The sequence below is a fragment of the Daphnia magna genome, linkage group LG9, assembly GCF_020631705.1.
Source record: "Daphnia magna isolate NIES linkage group LG9, ASM2063170v1.1, whole genome shotgun sequence".
NCBI classification, from domain to species: Eukaryota; Metazoa; Arthropoda; class Branchiopoda; order Diplostraca; family Daphniidae; genus Daphnia; species Daphnia magna.
Genome location: NC_059190.1, coordinates 10,214,451 through 10,230,259, shown reverse-complemented (window position 1 = coordinate 10,230,259; position 15,809 = coordinate 10,214,451). Strand labels below are relative to the sequence as shown.

The window sequence follows — 15,809 nt, the reverse complement described above, 5'->3', positions numbered from 1 at the left end:
GATTAAATCAAAAACTTATAAGACCAATAGGAAAATAAACCTGATTTTCGTGATTTTCATTCAATTTTGATTCGAATTCATGTATTTTAAGCAAAATTTGAAATTTGGCCAAAAATGAAAAAGTGGGAAGGGTATAGCCTTCCCACTTTTGTCAAAATCTACCAAAAACGACATCTCTTGAAATTCTCCAAAAATCACACGGAATAATCGAAATTGAACGCTGATTTCGATTTAGTTATTGGTTTTCTCGTTAAACCAGCCGTTTCAAAAATTAACGAAACAGTGCTGTTAGCGCAACAACTTAATTTAGGGTTTTTAAGGATTAAATCAAAAACTATAAGACCAATAGGAAAATAAACCTGATTTTCGTGATTTTCATTCAATTTTGATTCGAATTCATGTATTTTAAGCAAAATTTGAAATTTGGCCAAAAATGAAAAAGTGGGAAGGGTATAGCCTTCCCACTTTTGTCAAAATCTACCAAAAACGACATCTCTTGAAATTCTCCAAAAATCACACGGAACAATCGGAATTGAACGCTGATTTCGATTTAGTTATTGGTTTTCTCGTTAAACCAGCCGTTTCAAAAATTAACGAAACAGTGCTGTTAGCGCAACAACTTAATTTAGGGTTTTTAAGGATTAAATCAAAAACTATAAGACCAATAGGAAAATAAACCTGATTTTCGTGATTTTCATTCAATTTTGATTCGAATTCATGTATTTTAAGCAAAATTTGAAATTTGGCCAAAAATGAAAAAGTGGGAAGGGTCTATAGCCTTCCCACTTTTGCCAAAATCTACCAAAAACGACATCTCTTGAAATTCTCCAAAAATCACACGGAATAATCGAAATTGAACGCTGATTTCGATTTAGTGATTGGTTTTCTCGTTAAACCAGCCGTTTCAAAAATTAACGAAACAGTGCTGTTAGCGCAACAACTTAATTTAGGGTTTTTAAGGATTAAATCAAAAACTATAAGACCAATAGGAAAATAAACCTGATTTTCGTGATTTTCATTCAATTTTGATTCGAATTCATGTATTTTAAGCAAAATTTGAAATTTGGCCAAAAATGAAAAAGTGGGAAGGGTATAGCCTTCCCACTTTTGTCAAAATCTACCAAAAACGACATCTCTTGAAATTCTCCATTTAAATCACACGGAATAATCGAAATTGAACGCTGATTTCGATTTAGTTATTGGTGGTTTCTCGTTAAACCAGCCGTTTCAAAAATTAACGAAACAGTGCTGTTAGCGCAACAACTTAATTTAGGGTTTTTAAGGATTAAATCAAAAACTATAAGACCAATAGGAAAATAAACCTGATTTTCGTGATTTTCATTCAATTTTGATTCGAATTCATGTATTTTAAGCAAAATTTGAAATTTGGCCAAAAATGAAAAAGTGGGAAGGGTATAGCCTTCCCACTTTTGTCAAAATCTACCAAAAACGACATCTCTTGAAATTCTCCAAAAATCACACGGAATAATCGGAATTGAACGCTGATTTCGATTTAGTTATTGGCTTTCTCGTTAAACCAGCCGTTTCAAAAATTAACGAAACAGTGCTGTTAGCGCAACAACTTAATTTAGGGTTTTTAAGGATTAAATCAAAAACTATAAGACCAATAGAAAAATAAACCGGATTTCCGTGATTTTCATTCAATTCTTAATCTAAATCATGTATTTTAAGCCAAATTTGAAATTTGGTCAAAAATGAAAAAGTGGGAAGGGTATAGCCTTTCCACTTTTGTCAAAATCGGCCAAAAATGACATCTCTTGAAATTCTCCAAAAATCAGACGGTATAATCGAAATTGAACGCTGATTTTGATTTAGTCGTTGGTTTTCTCTTTAGACTAGCCGTTTAAAAAATTAACGAAAACAGTTCTGTTAGCGCACCAACTTCATTTATGGTTTTTAAAATGTAAATGAAAAACTATTAGACCAATAGAAAAATAAACCTGATTTCCGTGATTTTCATTCAATTCTGAATCTAAATCATGTATTTTACCACTCACTAATACTCATACTCTTCTTTCTTTTTACCAGGCTTCAGCATCACTCAGAGGATGACCAACATCAATGTTTCTTTTTACTTTCTTTGCAAGACACTTGTTGGTTTCAGACATCAATGCCTCTAATATTCCTGTCCACACAAAGCAGGAAAAGCTTCTTGGCTCAAGGGTCATCTCAAGCAAGTCCAAAGTCATAAACTTCCGAGAGAAGAATTTTTTTTACCGTCTAATACTATAAATAATAAAAATTTAGCTAATATTGTCACACGAGTTGTATTTGGACAAGAACAAACGAATACAACAAGTGATGACATCAATTCTAAACAATGGTTTAACTCAAACAAAAGGGATATCCATTACCAAAAGTTGGAGAAGCGTCTGAAGACCTCTTGGGAAACCAGAGAACTCCTCTTACGGAGCCCAGCTCCGGGAGCTCACCCGATGGAGACTCATCTAACGCAGATTCGGGGCAGCGTTTTATACCGTCGCGCGAATTACTCCCCTTCCTGGACTGCATATCTGCGTATCTTTCTTAGAGCGGACTTCTCCCGATAATTTCTTCACCACGATCGCAGCGTTGTCCAAGGAGCGGATGACTCATCTCTGTGAAGAGATAACCAATCTCCCTTTTCACCCGCGACAATATCAACATGCCATAGAGTTGTATGTTAAAGCAAACTGCAAACTAAAAATACTGTTGATAGGTTTTTTTATGCCTATTTATACAAACCAGCATTGTTTAGTTCAGGATAGAAGGGCAGAAATTCTCAATATTTTCCATTGGAATGTTTTCTCTGGGATTGATGTATTCACGATGCACACTGTGTGTAAAGCTGCTGATAGTGACCATACCTGAAGAAACACATTAATAATGAAGGTGTGTGCAAAAGCAGAATCCTAGTGGTTGGCATGAAGATATGGCAAATTTATATCTAGTCGAAGAAAAACCATGGATATAAATTTAAAAATAACAGTAATTAAAATGCAACATGTGATAAACAAAAGATACGCTCAAAAAGTCTAAACTATTCTCAGATAGAATGTGTTGTTTACCGCTGACTAATTATATTGTTGCAATTGCACTGTTTGTTTGTCTCGAGTCACATGTAACTCATTCCACGGTTGGAGATGCAAGATTAATTGTTGAAGGAAAAAATACTGCTAAAACAAAACAAAGTCCTTGAGGCACTCAAGTACTTCACCTAGCTGCCAACAAAGTGAGACATTATAGCATGACTAATTGGATAATGCCTTAAATACCTTTATTAATCAATACGCTCACCAACGGAGCTTTGTTATTGTGCAACGCTCATCGAGGTGCAAACACGCGTACACTTCCAACGTACGTGCGTGTCAAGATCTCGTCAAGTTGTCATTCATTAACTATACAATGCTGATCTAAATCGGCCTAACAATCGATCGATAAATTCAATATATTGTAGACTCCTCCTCCCTTGAAGGCGTCGTCTATCGAAATCGCTACATGGCAGTACAAGTTGTTTATTTATTTGCTAAATAAACGGACAACTATTAAAAAGTGGATCAAACGGCGTTCCGTAGTTGCCCCTTTTTATGTAGACGACCATGATCGAAACAATGGAGCTCACACGGCCTGTGAAAAAACCTGTCCGTTGCCGGGCGACGCACAAAGCCTCGCCTTGAAAAATAACTTCGCGGCCTGATTTTTCCCTATCTTCATGACCGATGCACCATCTCTTTGAAAAAAAATCTCCAGAAATGTCGAGTCGCTCTTGGATTGCTCCGCATTCCTTTATTGTTGAGCCGATAATTGACAGGACCCCTTCGTTAATCTCCGCGTTATCTCCTCTACAACACGACGTCAAGTTTTGCGACGCAGCATCTAAAATAAGAAAACGTATAAAGGATACGTACGAGACCCTGAAATCGACTCGAGTTGGCTGACTAAACTGCTCCACACTCCTTCGTCGTTCAGCCGATAAAAACGGGGACTCGACTGGGAGCTGCTGCGTTATTTCCTCTACAAATGGAGACCAATCTCAGCGGCACAGCATCTAAAAAAAAAAAACGAACGAAAGATTAGTGCGGACACCCCTGAAATCGCCGCGCCATCAGCACCATCTCTGGGGTAAAGTCTCAGAAAAAGTGTCGGTCGATCCACCGGTCGTTGTAGAAAGGTAAGGGTGCCTGTATCAGGGGGTTGGGAAATGCGAGTTTTGATAGAATCCCTATCGGGAAATTTAAAGGCTTATGCCCTACACCGTTACACGAAGTAAGACAGGGTGCGTTTTATCGTCAACTTGTAGTTGAGCTGCTCAACTTTTTGGTTGACCATAAAACGGTTTTTACGTTGGTTGAGTAGAACTTTTTAGTTGAACTACGCAGTTAACCATAAAACGAAAATCGATCTCAACATGTGGAAAGCTCCTCCTCCTTTCCCATCCCTTTCAGAAATGCTAATTGTAAATTTGATAGAAATAAAAAAAAAATTGTTGTTTTAGGAAATAACCGGTGTCTGTAAATTTTTCTAAAATATTGATAATAGTATTACGTAGTCAATTGAAATTTGCTAAAATTTTGTTATATATTGATTAGTGTGGAGTAGCAGACGTAAAACGTCAACATAAAAAATTTGTAGCAACAAAATGCAGATGTCACAATTTCTTCAATGTCTATTCAGTAGTTATTTACTTATCTCTAATCTCAAATTTCTGGAATGGTAATAAATGTTAATGTAGAAATTATTACAAAGTTTAACATATTTTTATTTTAAATTTTTTTATTTTATATATTTTTATTTTTTTATTTAATATTTTACCTCTTGGCCTTAAAACACCATCACACTTTATATTCATTGTGATAGAAAAAAAAATTACAAATGTGTACCACGACCCACGTGCCACGTCCCTAACTCCCTATCTAAAGAAAGCCGTCTGCTGTGATTGCTTGAACAAAAAAAAGGTTGCCAGATTAAAGAAAATAAGAATTGTTATAAAGTGGGAGGGTCAACCAACTTGAATTTAGTTCAACCACAGTCTGGACTGTGGTTGAACTTTTGTGGTTGAGCTCGCAAAATTTGGTCGATCACAACCTTGGTTGAACTTTTTGTTAACCATAAAACGGAAATAAAGCTCAACTGTGACGAATTGGTTAACGAAAAAATACTGATTGAGCTCAATTTAGGTTCGCGTTGATCTAAAAAGTTGACGATAAAACGCACCCACACTCGAGTAACTGAGTTGTGTAACGTAGTCCTTTCCAACATATGAAAAATTTTTGACACTGATGATGTTCAACCTGTCAATTCGTCTGCGCAAACAAACGCGATCCAAGTTCCAATGGAAGACAGACTTCTATTCGTCAATTCATTACATTTTTTGAGATAAAGTAAAGCTAATGATTTGATCTTGCCTGAATTCCCCATCTCTTCGCTTGGCCACGTATGGCAAATGTGAACTTAAATTATCCATCCGTCTTCCACAGCGCGAAAAGGAAAACTGAAAATTGCAGAAACGATGGATTCATCATATTGTTTCAGTATTCCGGCTGGTCATCCAGGGGAAGTCACTTCCCGGAAGTGTAACCTTCTTCAATCAAGTGAATTATATGGTGCATCTCTTTTTCAACGAAAACTTGAGTAGATTTTCCACTTCACAGTGAGAAGCTGTTCTAAATGAATAATAAAAAAAAAATAATAATAATAATTAAAAAAACAAAATAACGAATCCATCGTCCATTTTTTTTTTTTTTTAGCTTCTTGCGTGTTCTCAGTAACGATAAAAAATTGATAAACTACTGGAATGAAAGTGTCGCTTCGGACTGAATGGGTTCTCTATAACAGTATATTGAAAATAATAATTACTTTCAAGAGCGAACACGATAAAGCTGCAAAGTTTCTTGATCAGTCAATAATTGCCCAAAAAAGATGTAAAATACCATACCTAAAACAGGGAGAAAGTAGAGGTTTAACACATTCCTGGCAGTTGTCAAACACATGACAAATCAATGACCCATAGTCTTCTATAGAAGGCTATGCAATGACCAAAACAACAAACTGTTTCTCAGCTGTAACATTTAGTCGTAGAGAAAAAAGTGGGACCTTACCAATGGGGAAAAGTGAATTTCAAAATGATGCAGTTTCATCACTAACATTAGCTATAAATGTTACACCTAGGTGAAACAAGACAAAAGTCTTATTGTTGGATTTCCGGTTGCACTTCAACTGATTCCAATTGCAAGCTGAAATTTAAAAAATGAATCATCCAAAACAATGCAGCCAATGAACATAATTTACAATGACATGCTACGATCAAGCAGAAACATTGTGCATTTGTGCTTCAAAAATAGATAATTAGAAATTTACAAAACTCAACAGTAGAGTATCTATTGAAATCAGTAGCTTTTAACTACCCTTTATTCACATTTCTAATAGAAAAGACATAAATCAAAAGAAATTCCTCTTATTTAAATATGAAAACAGTGCGTATGTCATGGTAATTAAAAATGGAAATTACCGACATTTGTATTGTTGAATTTAAAGTAGAATAAATGTTAAGTTTAGACAAAATTCTTACCATTCAAACAAGTGCACAATATGGCTTACCTTACCTCAGTTTCATTGGAAAATGCTAGAATAAAACAGAACTTGTGGATTTGAATAAAAAATTATGCAAAGTGCTGGCTGCGTTGCCGGGTTTATTATACAAGAATGACAGACCGCACATGGTATTTCGACTGTTGAAACGTTGATAAAACCAACAGTTTTTCAACTCATATACTCAATTGAGTTGGTTTGTATTGCTCGTTTATCGCGCATAGAAAAGATGAAAGAAGAGGTCGTGCATGGGCAGAAATGAAAGCAAATTGCAACTTCAATTAAAAAACAAATTGTAAGAAAAAAAAACTTTAAAGGAAAGACCAAAACTAATAATTAGGATAGCGTTGAAGAATATTTTTTACCGTTGTAAAGGCAGAAAGATAGAATGTAGATTACAAAATTAGAAAGAGAAACCTCCTTCAGGCGCTTGAGACGTCTGGCTGAATTCAAAATTTCCACCCTGTGACGTGGACGGCGCCAACTCAGAGTCTTCATCGCCCTACGAGAAAATAAATTCGAAAAATGTTGATAAAATCATAGTAACACAAGGTAAGGATGAATGAAGTTAATGAAATCTCATAAATGGTTAAAGGTTTCAGCACTAGCACTATGAATGTGAACAGTTGTGATAATCATTGAAAAATAAAATAAAAAATTGACACAAAAAATTACCTCAGTGGAGAAGTATTGTTCAAGAATAGCCAATGATTTATGATAAATTTCAACATTGTCGTGGCTCTGCAAAGCTTCCACGCGATCAAGGCCACCACACTCTTCAACATGGAGTGACACCTTTTCCAATTCACCCATTTTTTCGGCGGCGGCCAAAATATTGGCTAGGCCATCCAATACCACCAGAATTGTCTTGGGCTCCTTGGCCTCTAGCAAGCTGCACAGGGGTGCAATAGCTCCAAATTGACAGAGCAACGCTATCTGCTCAACGTTGCCACCTGAAATTATCGATACAAAAATTAAATCAACAAACAGGTAAACATATTGATAAGTCAGTACCCAATGTGATGTTAGTGATAGCCCATGCAGCTTCCTTTTGGCATTTAAAGTCGCCTTTGCCCAGTACGTCAACCAATGGGCGGATGACGTTATTGGTGATGAGCGCTTGAATCTGAACGGCATTTCCGGCAGCAATATTCGATACAGTCCAAGCTGCCTCCTTAACTATGTTCATCTTGGAATGCTCAAGTAATTTGGCCAACAACGGACAGGCGCCAGCCGCGAGAACTGAATCCGTCTGAGTATCACTACCAGTGACAATGTTGCCAATCGTACGCAAGGTAGGAGTGATGACAGCAACTTCAGGGTGGTCCAATAATGCAACAAGACGCGGAACAACACCAGCATCAACCACTTCTTGGATACGTTCATTGGGGCCATCAGTGAGATATGAAAGAGCCCAACATGCATCTGCAAGAATCTCTTTGTCAGTGTTGTGTATCAGGTGAGCTAAAGCTGGCAGAAGTTGTCGAACTGCAGGGACACTTGGTGGCGGATTCTTATTGCGACACAAGTTAGACAAAGTCCACGTGACGTTTCGCAAGAAAGTAGCCTGTATAAGATGAACTAAGGCGTTAACTGCCTGCACCAACAATTGGTTAATTTTGCTTACCGAAGTATCGGGTTTTATCAAGCCGAGCAAGGGCTTGATAATTCCTTGCTCAATGACGTGATCTCGTAGCTCAGGCCCATCACCAGCAATATTTCCGAGTGCCCATACTGCTTGTTCAGCCACAACTGGGTGAGGAGAGGCCAACAAAGAAATAAATCCAGCTACAGCCCCAGCACTGACAACAGCTTTTGTCTGATCTGAGGTGCCAGATGCTATGTTTGTGAGGGCCCATGCAGATTCAAACTGAAGGTCAGGGCTGAAATCCACAGAAAAATAGTTACATTAAGAAAACAAGCACTGGAATCTCACATACTTTGTGACTCTGCTAAGGAACTCCACAAGCTTTGGAACAACATTGGCATTGATGAGGATGTCAATGGGAGGATTACGTTCTCTGCTAAGGATTTTACGTGCAGCATGAGTTGCGGTAATTTCCATATTTTCATCTCCACTGTTGATGCCTAGTTCATTCAGTAATGACTATCTATGGTCACAATATTTTGAACTGTTTGCTATACCATTGACAATGTCCTCAATGCTCATGTTGGCTGCAGCCATACGGTTTTGTTCCTGGAGAGGGCTGAGTGGCTCATCATCAACTTCAAGGTTACGGCGCTTCAATAAGTGATCCTCTTTTTTGGCTTTGCGAAGTTCCACATTTACTTCAGTACGCCTTCTTCTCATCTCCTTAAGGTTGAAGTTAAGTATTTTATTCAGCATAAGGAATGACATGTTAACTAATTACCTCAACATCTCTTCCTTTGTTCTTAAAATCCTTCAAACGGCTGGGATTTGCTTCAGTAGGCATTTTGACAATACAAATTCAAGCCAGCTGCCTAAATAAATGAACAAAACTCATAAGTTCACAGGTACAGTGAAATCGGGAAAAAAGTCTCGCGATATGAAGTACAAAAGTGAACAAATTCCCGCGCCACGTGCGAAACTTCCGGAAAATTCACACTAGTTACTAACGCTGTGATGACTCAATGCGGAATTTTAATATATTCAAACCTAATGATAATTACTCATGGCGAAAATTACCCAACTACATTGGGCGATATAAAATGAAAATTCTGTAAATTTAATATTACCTTCGGGACTAGAGAGTAAGTTTCAGATGGCGAACGGTGACCGTTTGATCGCTGAAAGAATTCCAGACGACTAAGAAGAGATGGAGGGGGGAGGGAATTTTCAAATGTGCTTAGCGTTGCCAAATATCTATGCGCAAATAATAAACTTGGCAACGCGATATAACAATCTTTGAATCAAGTGGGTGGGTTCAGCCCCGGTTCTCGAAAACCCGGGTTATCCACGGATCGTCGCCAAAAATAGTCGCCCATGGGTGATCCGGGTAGTCTATTTGCCAAGATGGGTAGGCTGGGCCACATTTGATGGGTAAACTGGGTATACCCACCGACATCTTCAAAAATGTGGCTTGGATGGCGCCAAGTTTAAAAAAGAGGGAGAGTAATAAAAAAAATTGCTTCCTGGCTGATCAGTCTTGCTGTGGAAATTGAAAGCGTGTGGCTAAATTTGGGGGGAAACCCCGGGTAATCGGGGAAAAGATTGGGGCTATCCGGGTTTTTGAAACCGGGTAATGGAACCGAACTCGAAATTGCGTTACCCACGTGAAATCTGGGTAGGTAGTGGGCACAAAGTCTCAAGAACCGTTACCCACCGGATTTGAAACAGAGCCACAGACAAACAAGTTTGAATACAGTTGCTTAACAACATCAAAGAGCAAATAATCAGATCCTTATAAGAAGATTTGTCTAGCCTCACCACTGCGTTTAAAATAACAACCTTCTTCTATGAATTATGATATAACGTGTTTTGATACACGACCATGGTCTAAGAACCCCGGGTTCTTAGACCATGACACGACCAACAATGGCCGCTGTGACCATCCTTATCGACGAAATGGAACCAACCAGAGCTTGTTACATTGAAGCACTTGCTGATTTCAGCGTATGCCAATCTCGTTATCGGTTGTCAACTTTAGAACCAATTAAATTATTTTATGGTATCTGAGATTTCCATCATGCAAAAAATGTGCCCTCATTGGCTTTGTCGGTAGTCTTTGTCTTGTAACGTGTAACGTCTATTGTTAAACCAATTGTCAATTGATTGACGGACTATTGCACAATTGATTTCACATAGCTATAGGTGCGATAAAAACAGTGTTAACTGTTAAATTAGTTAAATTACAAGTATTCTTTGCTCTTTCGGCTGATGGCTGCTTTAGCTAGAGTCAAGTAAACCCATTAAATAAATCTGGCGTTGTGCACAGACGAATATTCAAATCAAATGGGAAGAGAAATAATAACAGAACTGGAGCTACTTGCTAACCGGAAGGCGCTTGTCACTTTTCAGATTATATTGATTTATGAAACAAGTTTGTTGATACCATATTCCGAGTTTTTTTGTCGGACCCTAAATTCTGCTTCTTTCCAACGGTGAAATGGCATCGTTAGTTTCGGAAATCTTGATGTCAGCAGGTGAGACTGACAAGCCCATTTATTATGCTTAGAAGATATTACAATTCTCTTTTCCTTTACCAAACACAGGTCAGTTGGAGAAAAGGGATTTGCAATCAGAACTGAACAAGGTGAAGAGCAAAATTGATGATGCAAAATTCCAGGTTTCGAAGTTTGTTGAACAGCATTACCAGGATTTTGATCCGTTGCTTGTTCACTCCAGAGAACTAGCTGAAACCTCATCTAAACTCAGTGAAGAAGTCCAGCAGTTGGTTGAAAAGGCGGAAACTGAAGTGGGTTACCTACATTTCTAAATATATGCTGTTTTAACCAATTTTTCTGTTTACAGCTCAAGTTTCAGCTGGACAGTTCAACAAATGAAATGAACTCTATCGGAAGTCAGATTAATGCCGCCAAGCTTCAAGTACAGCTTCTGGAAAGAGTGTCTCAGCTACACACAATTCTAGAGAAATTGAAAAAAATGCCTGTAGAAGATATTATTCCTTATGCAGAAGCTATAGCTGAAGCCGAGTCGATCCTCGCCGACGCTGAAGACCACATTGATACCGAGCTTGACATTTGGCGTAGCGTCAAGTTTGAAATCGAAAAAAATAAAGATAAGCTCTTGAAACATCTGGAAGACAGTTGGAACACCGAAATCCAGTGGACCAAAAAGGATACACTTATACAACTGAAACTAAATTCTGAAAAGCTCAAAGATGTATTTCAAGGCCTTGCCATTATAGAGCAATTGGACAGGCCACTTTGTGAATGGAGTTCCCGTTTGTATGACGAAATCCTCGTACCTCTAACTAAAGCTGACACTGTTATCCAATTCGAAGACAATCTTGAATTAATGGAAGGCCAACGACCCATTACCGAGCTAGTAGAACTAGAAAGGGCTGTTGGGAATATAAGCCTGACTTTTCAGCACTTGAACAAGCACTTGGAATTCAAACTTAACGATGTCCTGGTCCTTCAGTTGATTGGCAGACAAGTGGCAGGTGACTTTGTTAAGCTATTCGTCAAAACGTGCTTGAAATCAACGTTACCTGCCAGCAGTTCATTACTGTCCAGCCCAGAGTACCGCGCTTCGCTAGAGAAGTAAGTTAAACAACACCTGAAACGTAAAACGAATTAAAATGTTCCGTGTTCTAGGGTTGTTCGTCTGGAGAAGGAAATGGTGGAGATTGGTTTTCTCACGGAAAAAATGATAGAAGAATTCGCTATCAATGTGGATCTCTTTTTCGCCGATAAACAATGTTTGGAAAGTTTGTCCTGTGCTCGCCAATTGATGTGTCTCGACCTACACGACACTATTTCTTTAAAGGACAATGTCGAGCAGACGATGGTGGAGGAAAACGAAAGAAACAGTGCCGAGACAGCTCATCTATGGAAAATGTTGAGCGAAGGTGGCATGGAAATCAAATGGAGTCCATTCCGTTTTCCGCCTTGTCAAATCAGTCGATCCACTCAAGACCTCATTGAAATGTTGACGAATTTGGTACAGGAGGCTGGATCGAGCAGCGCCACTGAGCGAAGTTCTGCCCGCCTCTTGTTTACTGTCCGCTCCATTTGCGAGTTGTACGTGTCGGTCGTGCCTGAATATCATCGCGACGCCTTAAACAAATTGCCATTTCACGCTGCCGTGGCGCATAACAACGGCATGTACTTGGCCCATTCGATTCTGACATTAGGCACTGGACATCTCATCAAATTGGTACAACAGAATGGAGTGCCTCTAATGGATTTGGTAGGAAAATTCCGACAGTTGGCTGCCCACATCTTTTTGGAACACATGAAAAGTCAACGCGATCAACTGATGGCCATCCTGAAAGAAGCCGGTAAAACTCAAATTGATTGATTGAAATTGTGATTAAATTGAAAGCATTTTTTTCCCGTCAGGTTTCAATCGATTAGAAAGTGAATCTCGATTGCCATCCAGCGTGGAAAAGGCAGGCCGACAAGTTTTGCACCAACTTCGAAATTTGCAAAAGATTTGGCAGCCCGTTTTGCCTAACGAAGTGTACTTGAGAGCCATCGGTACTCTATCCAACAGTGTGCTGGAAGAGTTACTCCTTCGCATCACAACCATGGAGGATATTCCAGCTGCAGCAGCATTGCAGTTGACAGATCAATGCCAAAATTTTATCAACACTCTGCCCTTGCTTTTCGGCCCATTTGACGTAAAATAATTTCATACATTACCGTTTTGTCCGTTTTACACATTTTTTTTCTTGCAGGCTGAGAATTTGGAAGACAAGAAGGAAATGTTGGCTCTTGTCATGCAGCACATTCACCTTTGGTCGAGATTTGAAGAACTCAAGCATTTGCTAGGAGCTGGACTGAGGGACATTGAAGGCCGTTGGTCGTCGGGCAAAGGCCCATTGGCTGTCCATTTCGCTGCCGACGAAGTGAAGCAAATGATTCGTGCCCTGTTCCAAAATACAGATCACCGTGCCGCTACACTCTCCCGCATTAAATAATATACCCATAAATTGCCAAATAAAAATAAAAAATTTACTACCAAACTGGCCCATAAAAGTTTACAATGTATTTCATTTGCAGACTTTGATATGGTCATCAACAGAGCCCGTTTGTTTTCAACGAAAATAATAATTCAAATGAATTACGATGTGTATGACGTGATGAGAAGAAAAAAAAAGAAATACTAAAAAAAAATTGCGAACAAAAGATTGAAAACAGCCGAGTTCCGTAAGGTCTGCAGAAATATTCTGTGAGAGAATTCAAGAGCATTCGTTTTTCCAATTTCGACGAATCTTTTAATTCTTTCTTTAGGTCTTTCGTTAATAATTTTCGTTAGTATTTTAACCATCGCCAAACATTCAATTGTAAGAACGAGGTGAAGATCCACGGAAACCACCTCGAGAAGATCCTCCGCTGCTACCTCCACCACTGCTGCTCCCGCGGTATCCACCTCCGCCAAAACCACCACGATCGCTGCGTGGCTGATGACTGCCACGACCACCACCACCACCTCTGCTGCTGCCATCGCGGTCTCTCGATCCGAAACTGCGACTATTGTTCATCAGCCAGCCGATTGGAGCATCATGTTATAAAGAATGGGGAGGGAAGATGACGGATTTCCCGTTGATTTCATTTTGTTTTTTTCTCAACACTTTTGTGTCATCATCTCAATACGAAAATATCTTTTTTTTTTTTTGCATGTTAAACGTAGCACAATTTACTCTCGTTGGTCGATGCTCATCCTGAAATAGGCAACAGCTCAATTTTTGATTTTGGGCGTAGAATTAATCAAAACATTGGATGTGAGCGCCATTTCCGGAACAAAAACAATTTTTCCTTGGGCTATTGTTTAATAAGATGATGGTCGTACTTGTTTTATTTTTTACTTACTTTGAACTTTGACGACGAAGATTCAGAGCTAACGTAGATGGCCCAGTGTCTTATACATTTTGGTCTATGATATTATCAACTTCATTTTTTGTTTAAATCGAATTTTTGGCCATTTAAAAAATTGATTGCGTGCATCACACACACAGGTAAGAGAGATTGAAGCACTTTGTGAGTTACCGTTGACGTCGGTGTAGGATGGCAAGGTCGTCGTCAGTCAATTGCTGAGCGCTGCGAAATTTGGTTTGCAATAGTGCTTTCATCAGTACGTCATTTCAGGGTGGGGTGGTAAAGAGGAGTAGTGACAAATACAACAATTCTATCTCGTACTGTCACATCAGTCGCGTTTTTCACAACGAGACCAGTAGACGTTTCTCATTTGTTTTTTTGCGTGGTTTGTTTTTAAATGGGATACCTAGAGGGCGATGTATTGCGGTGATCCTCGCCGCGGCTTCGTGAACGATCCGAGCGGAAGTTGCCGCCATCTCCTCCGTATCCGCCTCCTCCACGTGAACCTCCGTAGCCTCCACCCCCTCGGGATCCTCCCCCTCGCCCACCCCGATACCCACCCCCGTCACGATCGCCATAGCTTCCGCCACGGCTTCCACCGAAGCCTCGACTGCCACCGCGATCACCACGGTCACCGCCACGGAATCCTCCTCGGAATCCGCCTCCACGATCACCACCACGACCTCCACGTCCACCGCGTCCTCTGCCACGGCCGCGATTAGGAGAAATCTCCACTCGGATCTTAGAGCCCATGAAATCTGTTCCGTTCATGCTGGCCACAGCTTCCTGAGCGTCTGATTCGTCTTCAAATTCGATAAAGGCAAAACCAGGAGGATTGAATGCCACCCAGGCACTTGTCAATTTGCCATATTTGCCAAACTCCACTTCGAGATCTTCCTTTTTCACATTTTCTAGAATGCTGCCGACGTAGACTCGGTGGCTCGTTGCTACGGCACGACCGCCACGATCACCGCCAGCATCTCTCTCGTCTGATTCGTAGTCTGATGTCATTTCTATAATTAGGGGGGAAAATTTAAATGGTTTAAGAGTCATGAACCAAACGTTTCCAGGGTTTGACGAAAACTAAATACACTGATGACAATTTTGGATGAGAACTGGAATGAATGAAGCATGTTGTTAAAGCTGAGAATCAAGTAAGATGTAGATAAAGAATGGTCTTCAAAATGATAAAGAAATCTTTATGCATCAACCCTTTGTGCCGAAAATGCCTTTCCTTGACAAAAAAAATCAATAAAATGGCCACCCTAGGGTGTTGGTGGGAAAAGAAGAAGCCAACTAGTTTGCCAGAACAAGGAATACTTAAAAAACTATTTCAAATATAAAAATTTTACAGAGAAAAATGTACACCAGGCTAACTGAATAATTGAACCTCATACGCAAGCTTAAAAAGTAAGACAAATTCATTAAAATTACCTTTTTTTTGAACTATGGAAAACAGCAAATCGTCACAAGAAACGCGGTATATAGAAACGACGCAGCAGACTTAAAATAATGGCAAACTTTACAAGAAGGCCTGCAACCGGAGACAGCGTGCTCGGCGGGATATCAGCACCTCTGACGGCAAAATTTTGAACTCAAACACTAAATGCCGATTAAAAGGGTTTCTCCACTTTTATTTAATCTGAATCAAAGGTAATAAAACATTAATTTGTAAGTTTTAAAAATTTACCAAATCTACAGGAGTAATACAGATAAGTTTCAATGTACCGTGG

General features: G+C 39.3%; 3 protein-coding genes and 1 long non-coding RNA gene across 8 annotated transcripts; 1 reads left to right on the top strand and 3 right to left on the bottom strand.

Moving 5' to 3' along the window:
* Positions 1-2,580: 2,580 nt before the first annotated feature.
* Positions 2,581-3,400, bottom strand: LOC123475859. Of its 2 annotated transcripts, XR_006651371.1 has the most exons (4): positions 3,276-3,395; positions 3,069-3,221; positions 2,746-2,867; positions 2,581-2,641 (listed from the first exon to the last, which is right to left on the bottom strand). It is a non-coding gene; the product is annotated as an uncharacterized LOC123475859 (long non-coding RNA). The 2 variants fall into 2 exon arrangements; XR_006651370.1 differs by lacking the exon at positions 2,581-2,641 and having other exon boundaries at positions 2,809-2,867; positions 3,276-3,400.
* Positions 3,401-6,672: 3,272 nt separating this feature from the next.
* On the bottom strand, positions 6,673-9,447 carry LOC116930149 (importin subunit alpha-5). Of its 3 annotated transcripts, XM_032937531.2 has the most exons (8): positions 9,307-9,446; positions 8,961-9,051; positions 8,734-8,902; positions 8,529-8,676; positions 8,216-8,471; positions 7,603-8,155; positions 7,264-7,541; positions 6,673-7,090 (listed from the first exon to the last, which is right to left on the bottom strand). In XM_032937531.2, exons 2-8 carry the CDS (start codon positions 9,021-9,023, stop codon positions 6,992-6,994), a joined length of 1,566 nt encoding a protein of 521 aa, XP_032793422.1. In that variant the 5' UTR covers positions 9,024-9,051; positions 9,307-9,446; the 3' UTR covers positions 6,673-6,991. The 3 variants fall into 3 exon arrangements, with proteins under 3 accessions (XP_032793422.1, XP_045034939.1, XP_045034940.1); XM_045179004.1 differs by having other exon boundaries at positions 7,603-8,471; positions 9,307-9,447; XM_045179005.1 differs by lacking the exon at positions 9,307-9,446 and adding an exon at positions 9,114-9,159 and having other exon boundaries at positions 7,603-8,471.
* Positions 9,448-9,889: 442 nt separating this feature from the next.
* LOC116930145 (centromere/kinetochore protein zw10 homolog) lies at positions 9,890-13,223 on the top strand. The gene is made up of 6 exons (XM_032937525.2): positions 9,890-10,713; positions 10,783-10,985; positions 11,042-11,796; positions 11,851-12,536; positions 12,598-12,878; positions 12,936-13,223. The coding sequence occupies exons 1-6, from the start codon at positions 10,677-10,679 to the stop codon at positions 13,176-13,178; spliced, it is 2,205 nt and encodes a 734-aa protein (XP_032793416.2). The 5' UTR covers positions 9,890-10,676; the 3' UTR covers positions 13,179-13,223.
* A 1-nt stretch (position 13,224) lies between these two features.
* LOC116930159 (TATA-binding protein-associated factor 2N) lies at positions 13,225-15,665 on the bottom strand. Of its 2 annotated transcripts, none has more exons than XM_045179007.1 (3): positions 15,514-15,665; positions 14,483-15,091; positions 13,225-13,731 (listed from the first exon to the last, which is right to left on the bottom strand). In XM_045179007.1, the coding sequence occupies exons 2-3, from the start codon at positions 15,085-15,087 to the stop codon at positions 13,539-13,541; spliced, it is 798 nt and encodes a 265-aa protein (XP_045034942.1). In that variant the 5' UTR covers positions 15,088-15,091; positions 15,514-15,665; the 3' UTR covers positions 13,225-13,538. The 2 variants fall into 2 exon arrangements, with proteins under 2 accessions (XP_045034942.1, XP_045034943.1); XM_045179008.1 differs by having other exon boundaries at positions 14,483-15,089; positions 15,511-15,662.
* Positions 15,666-15,809: the final 144 nt, after the last annotated feature.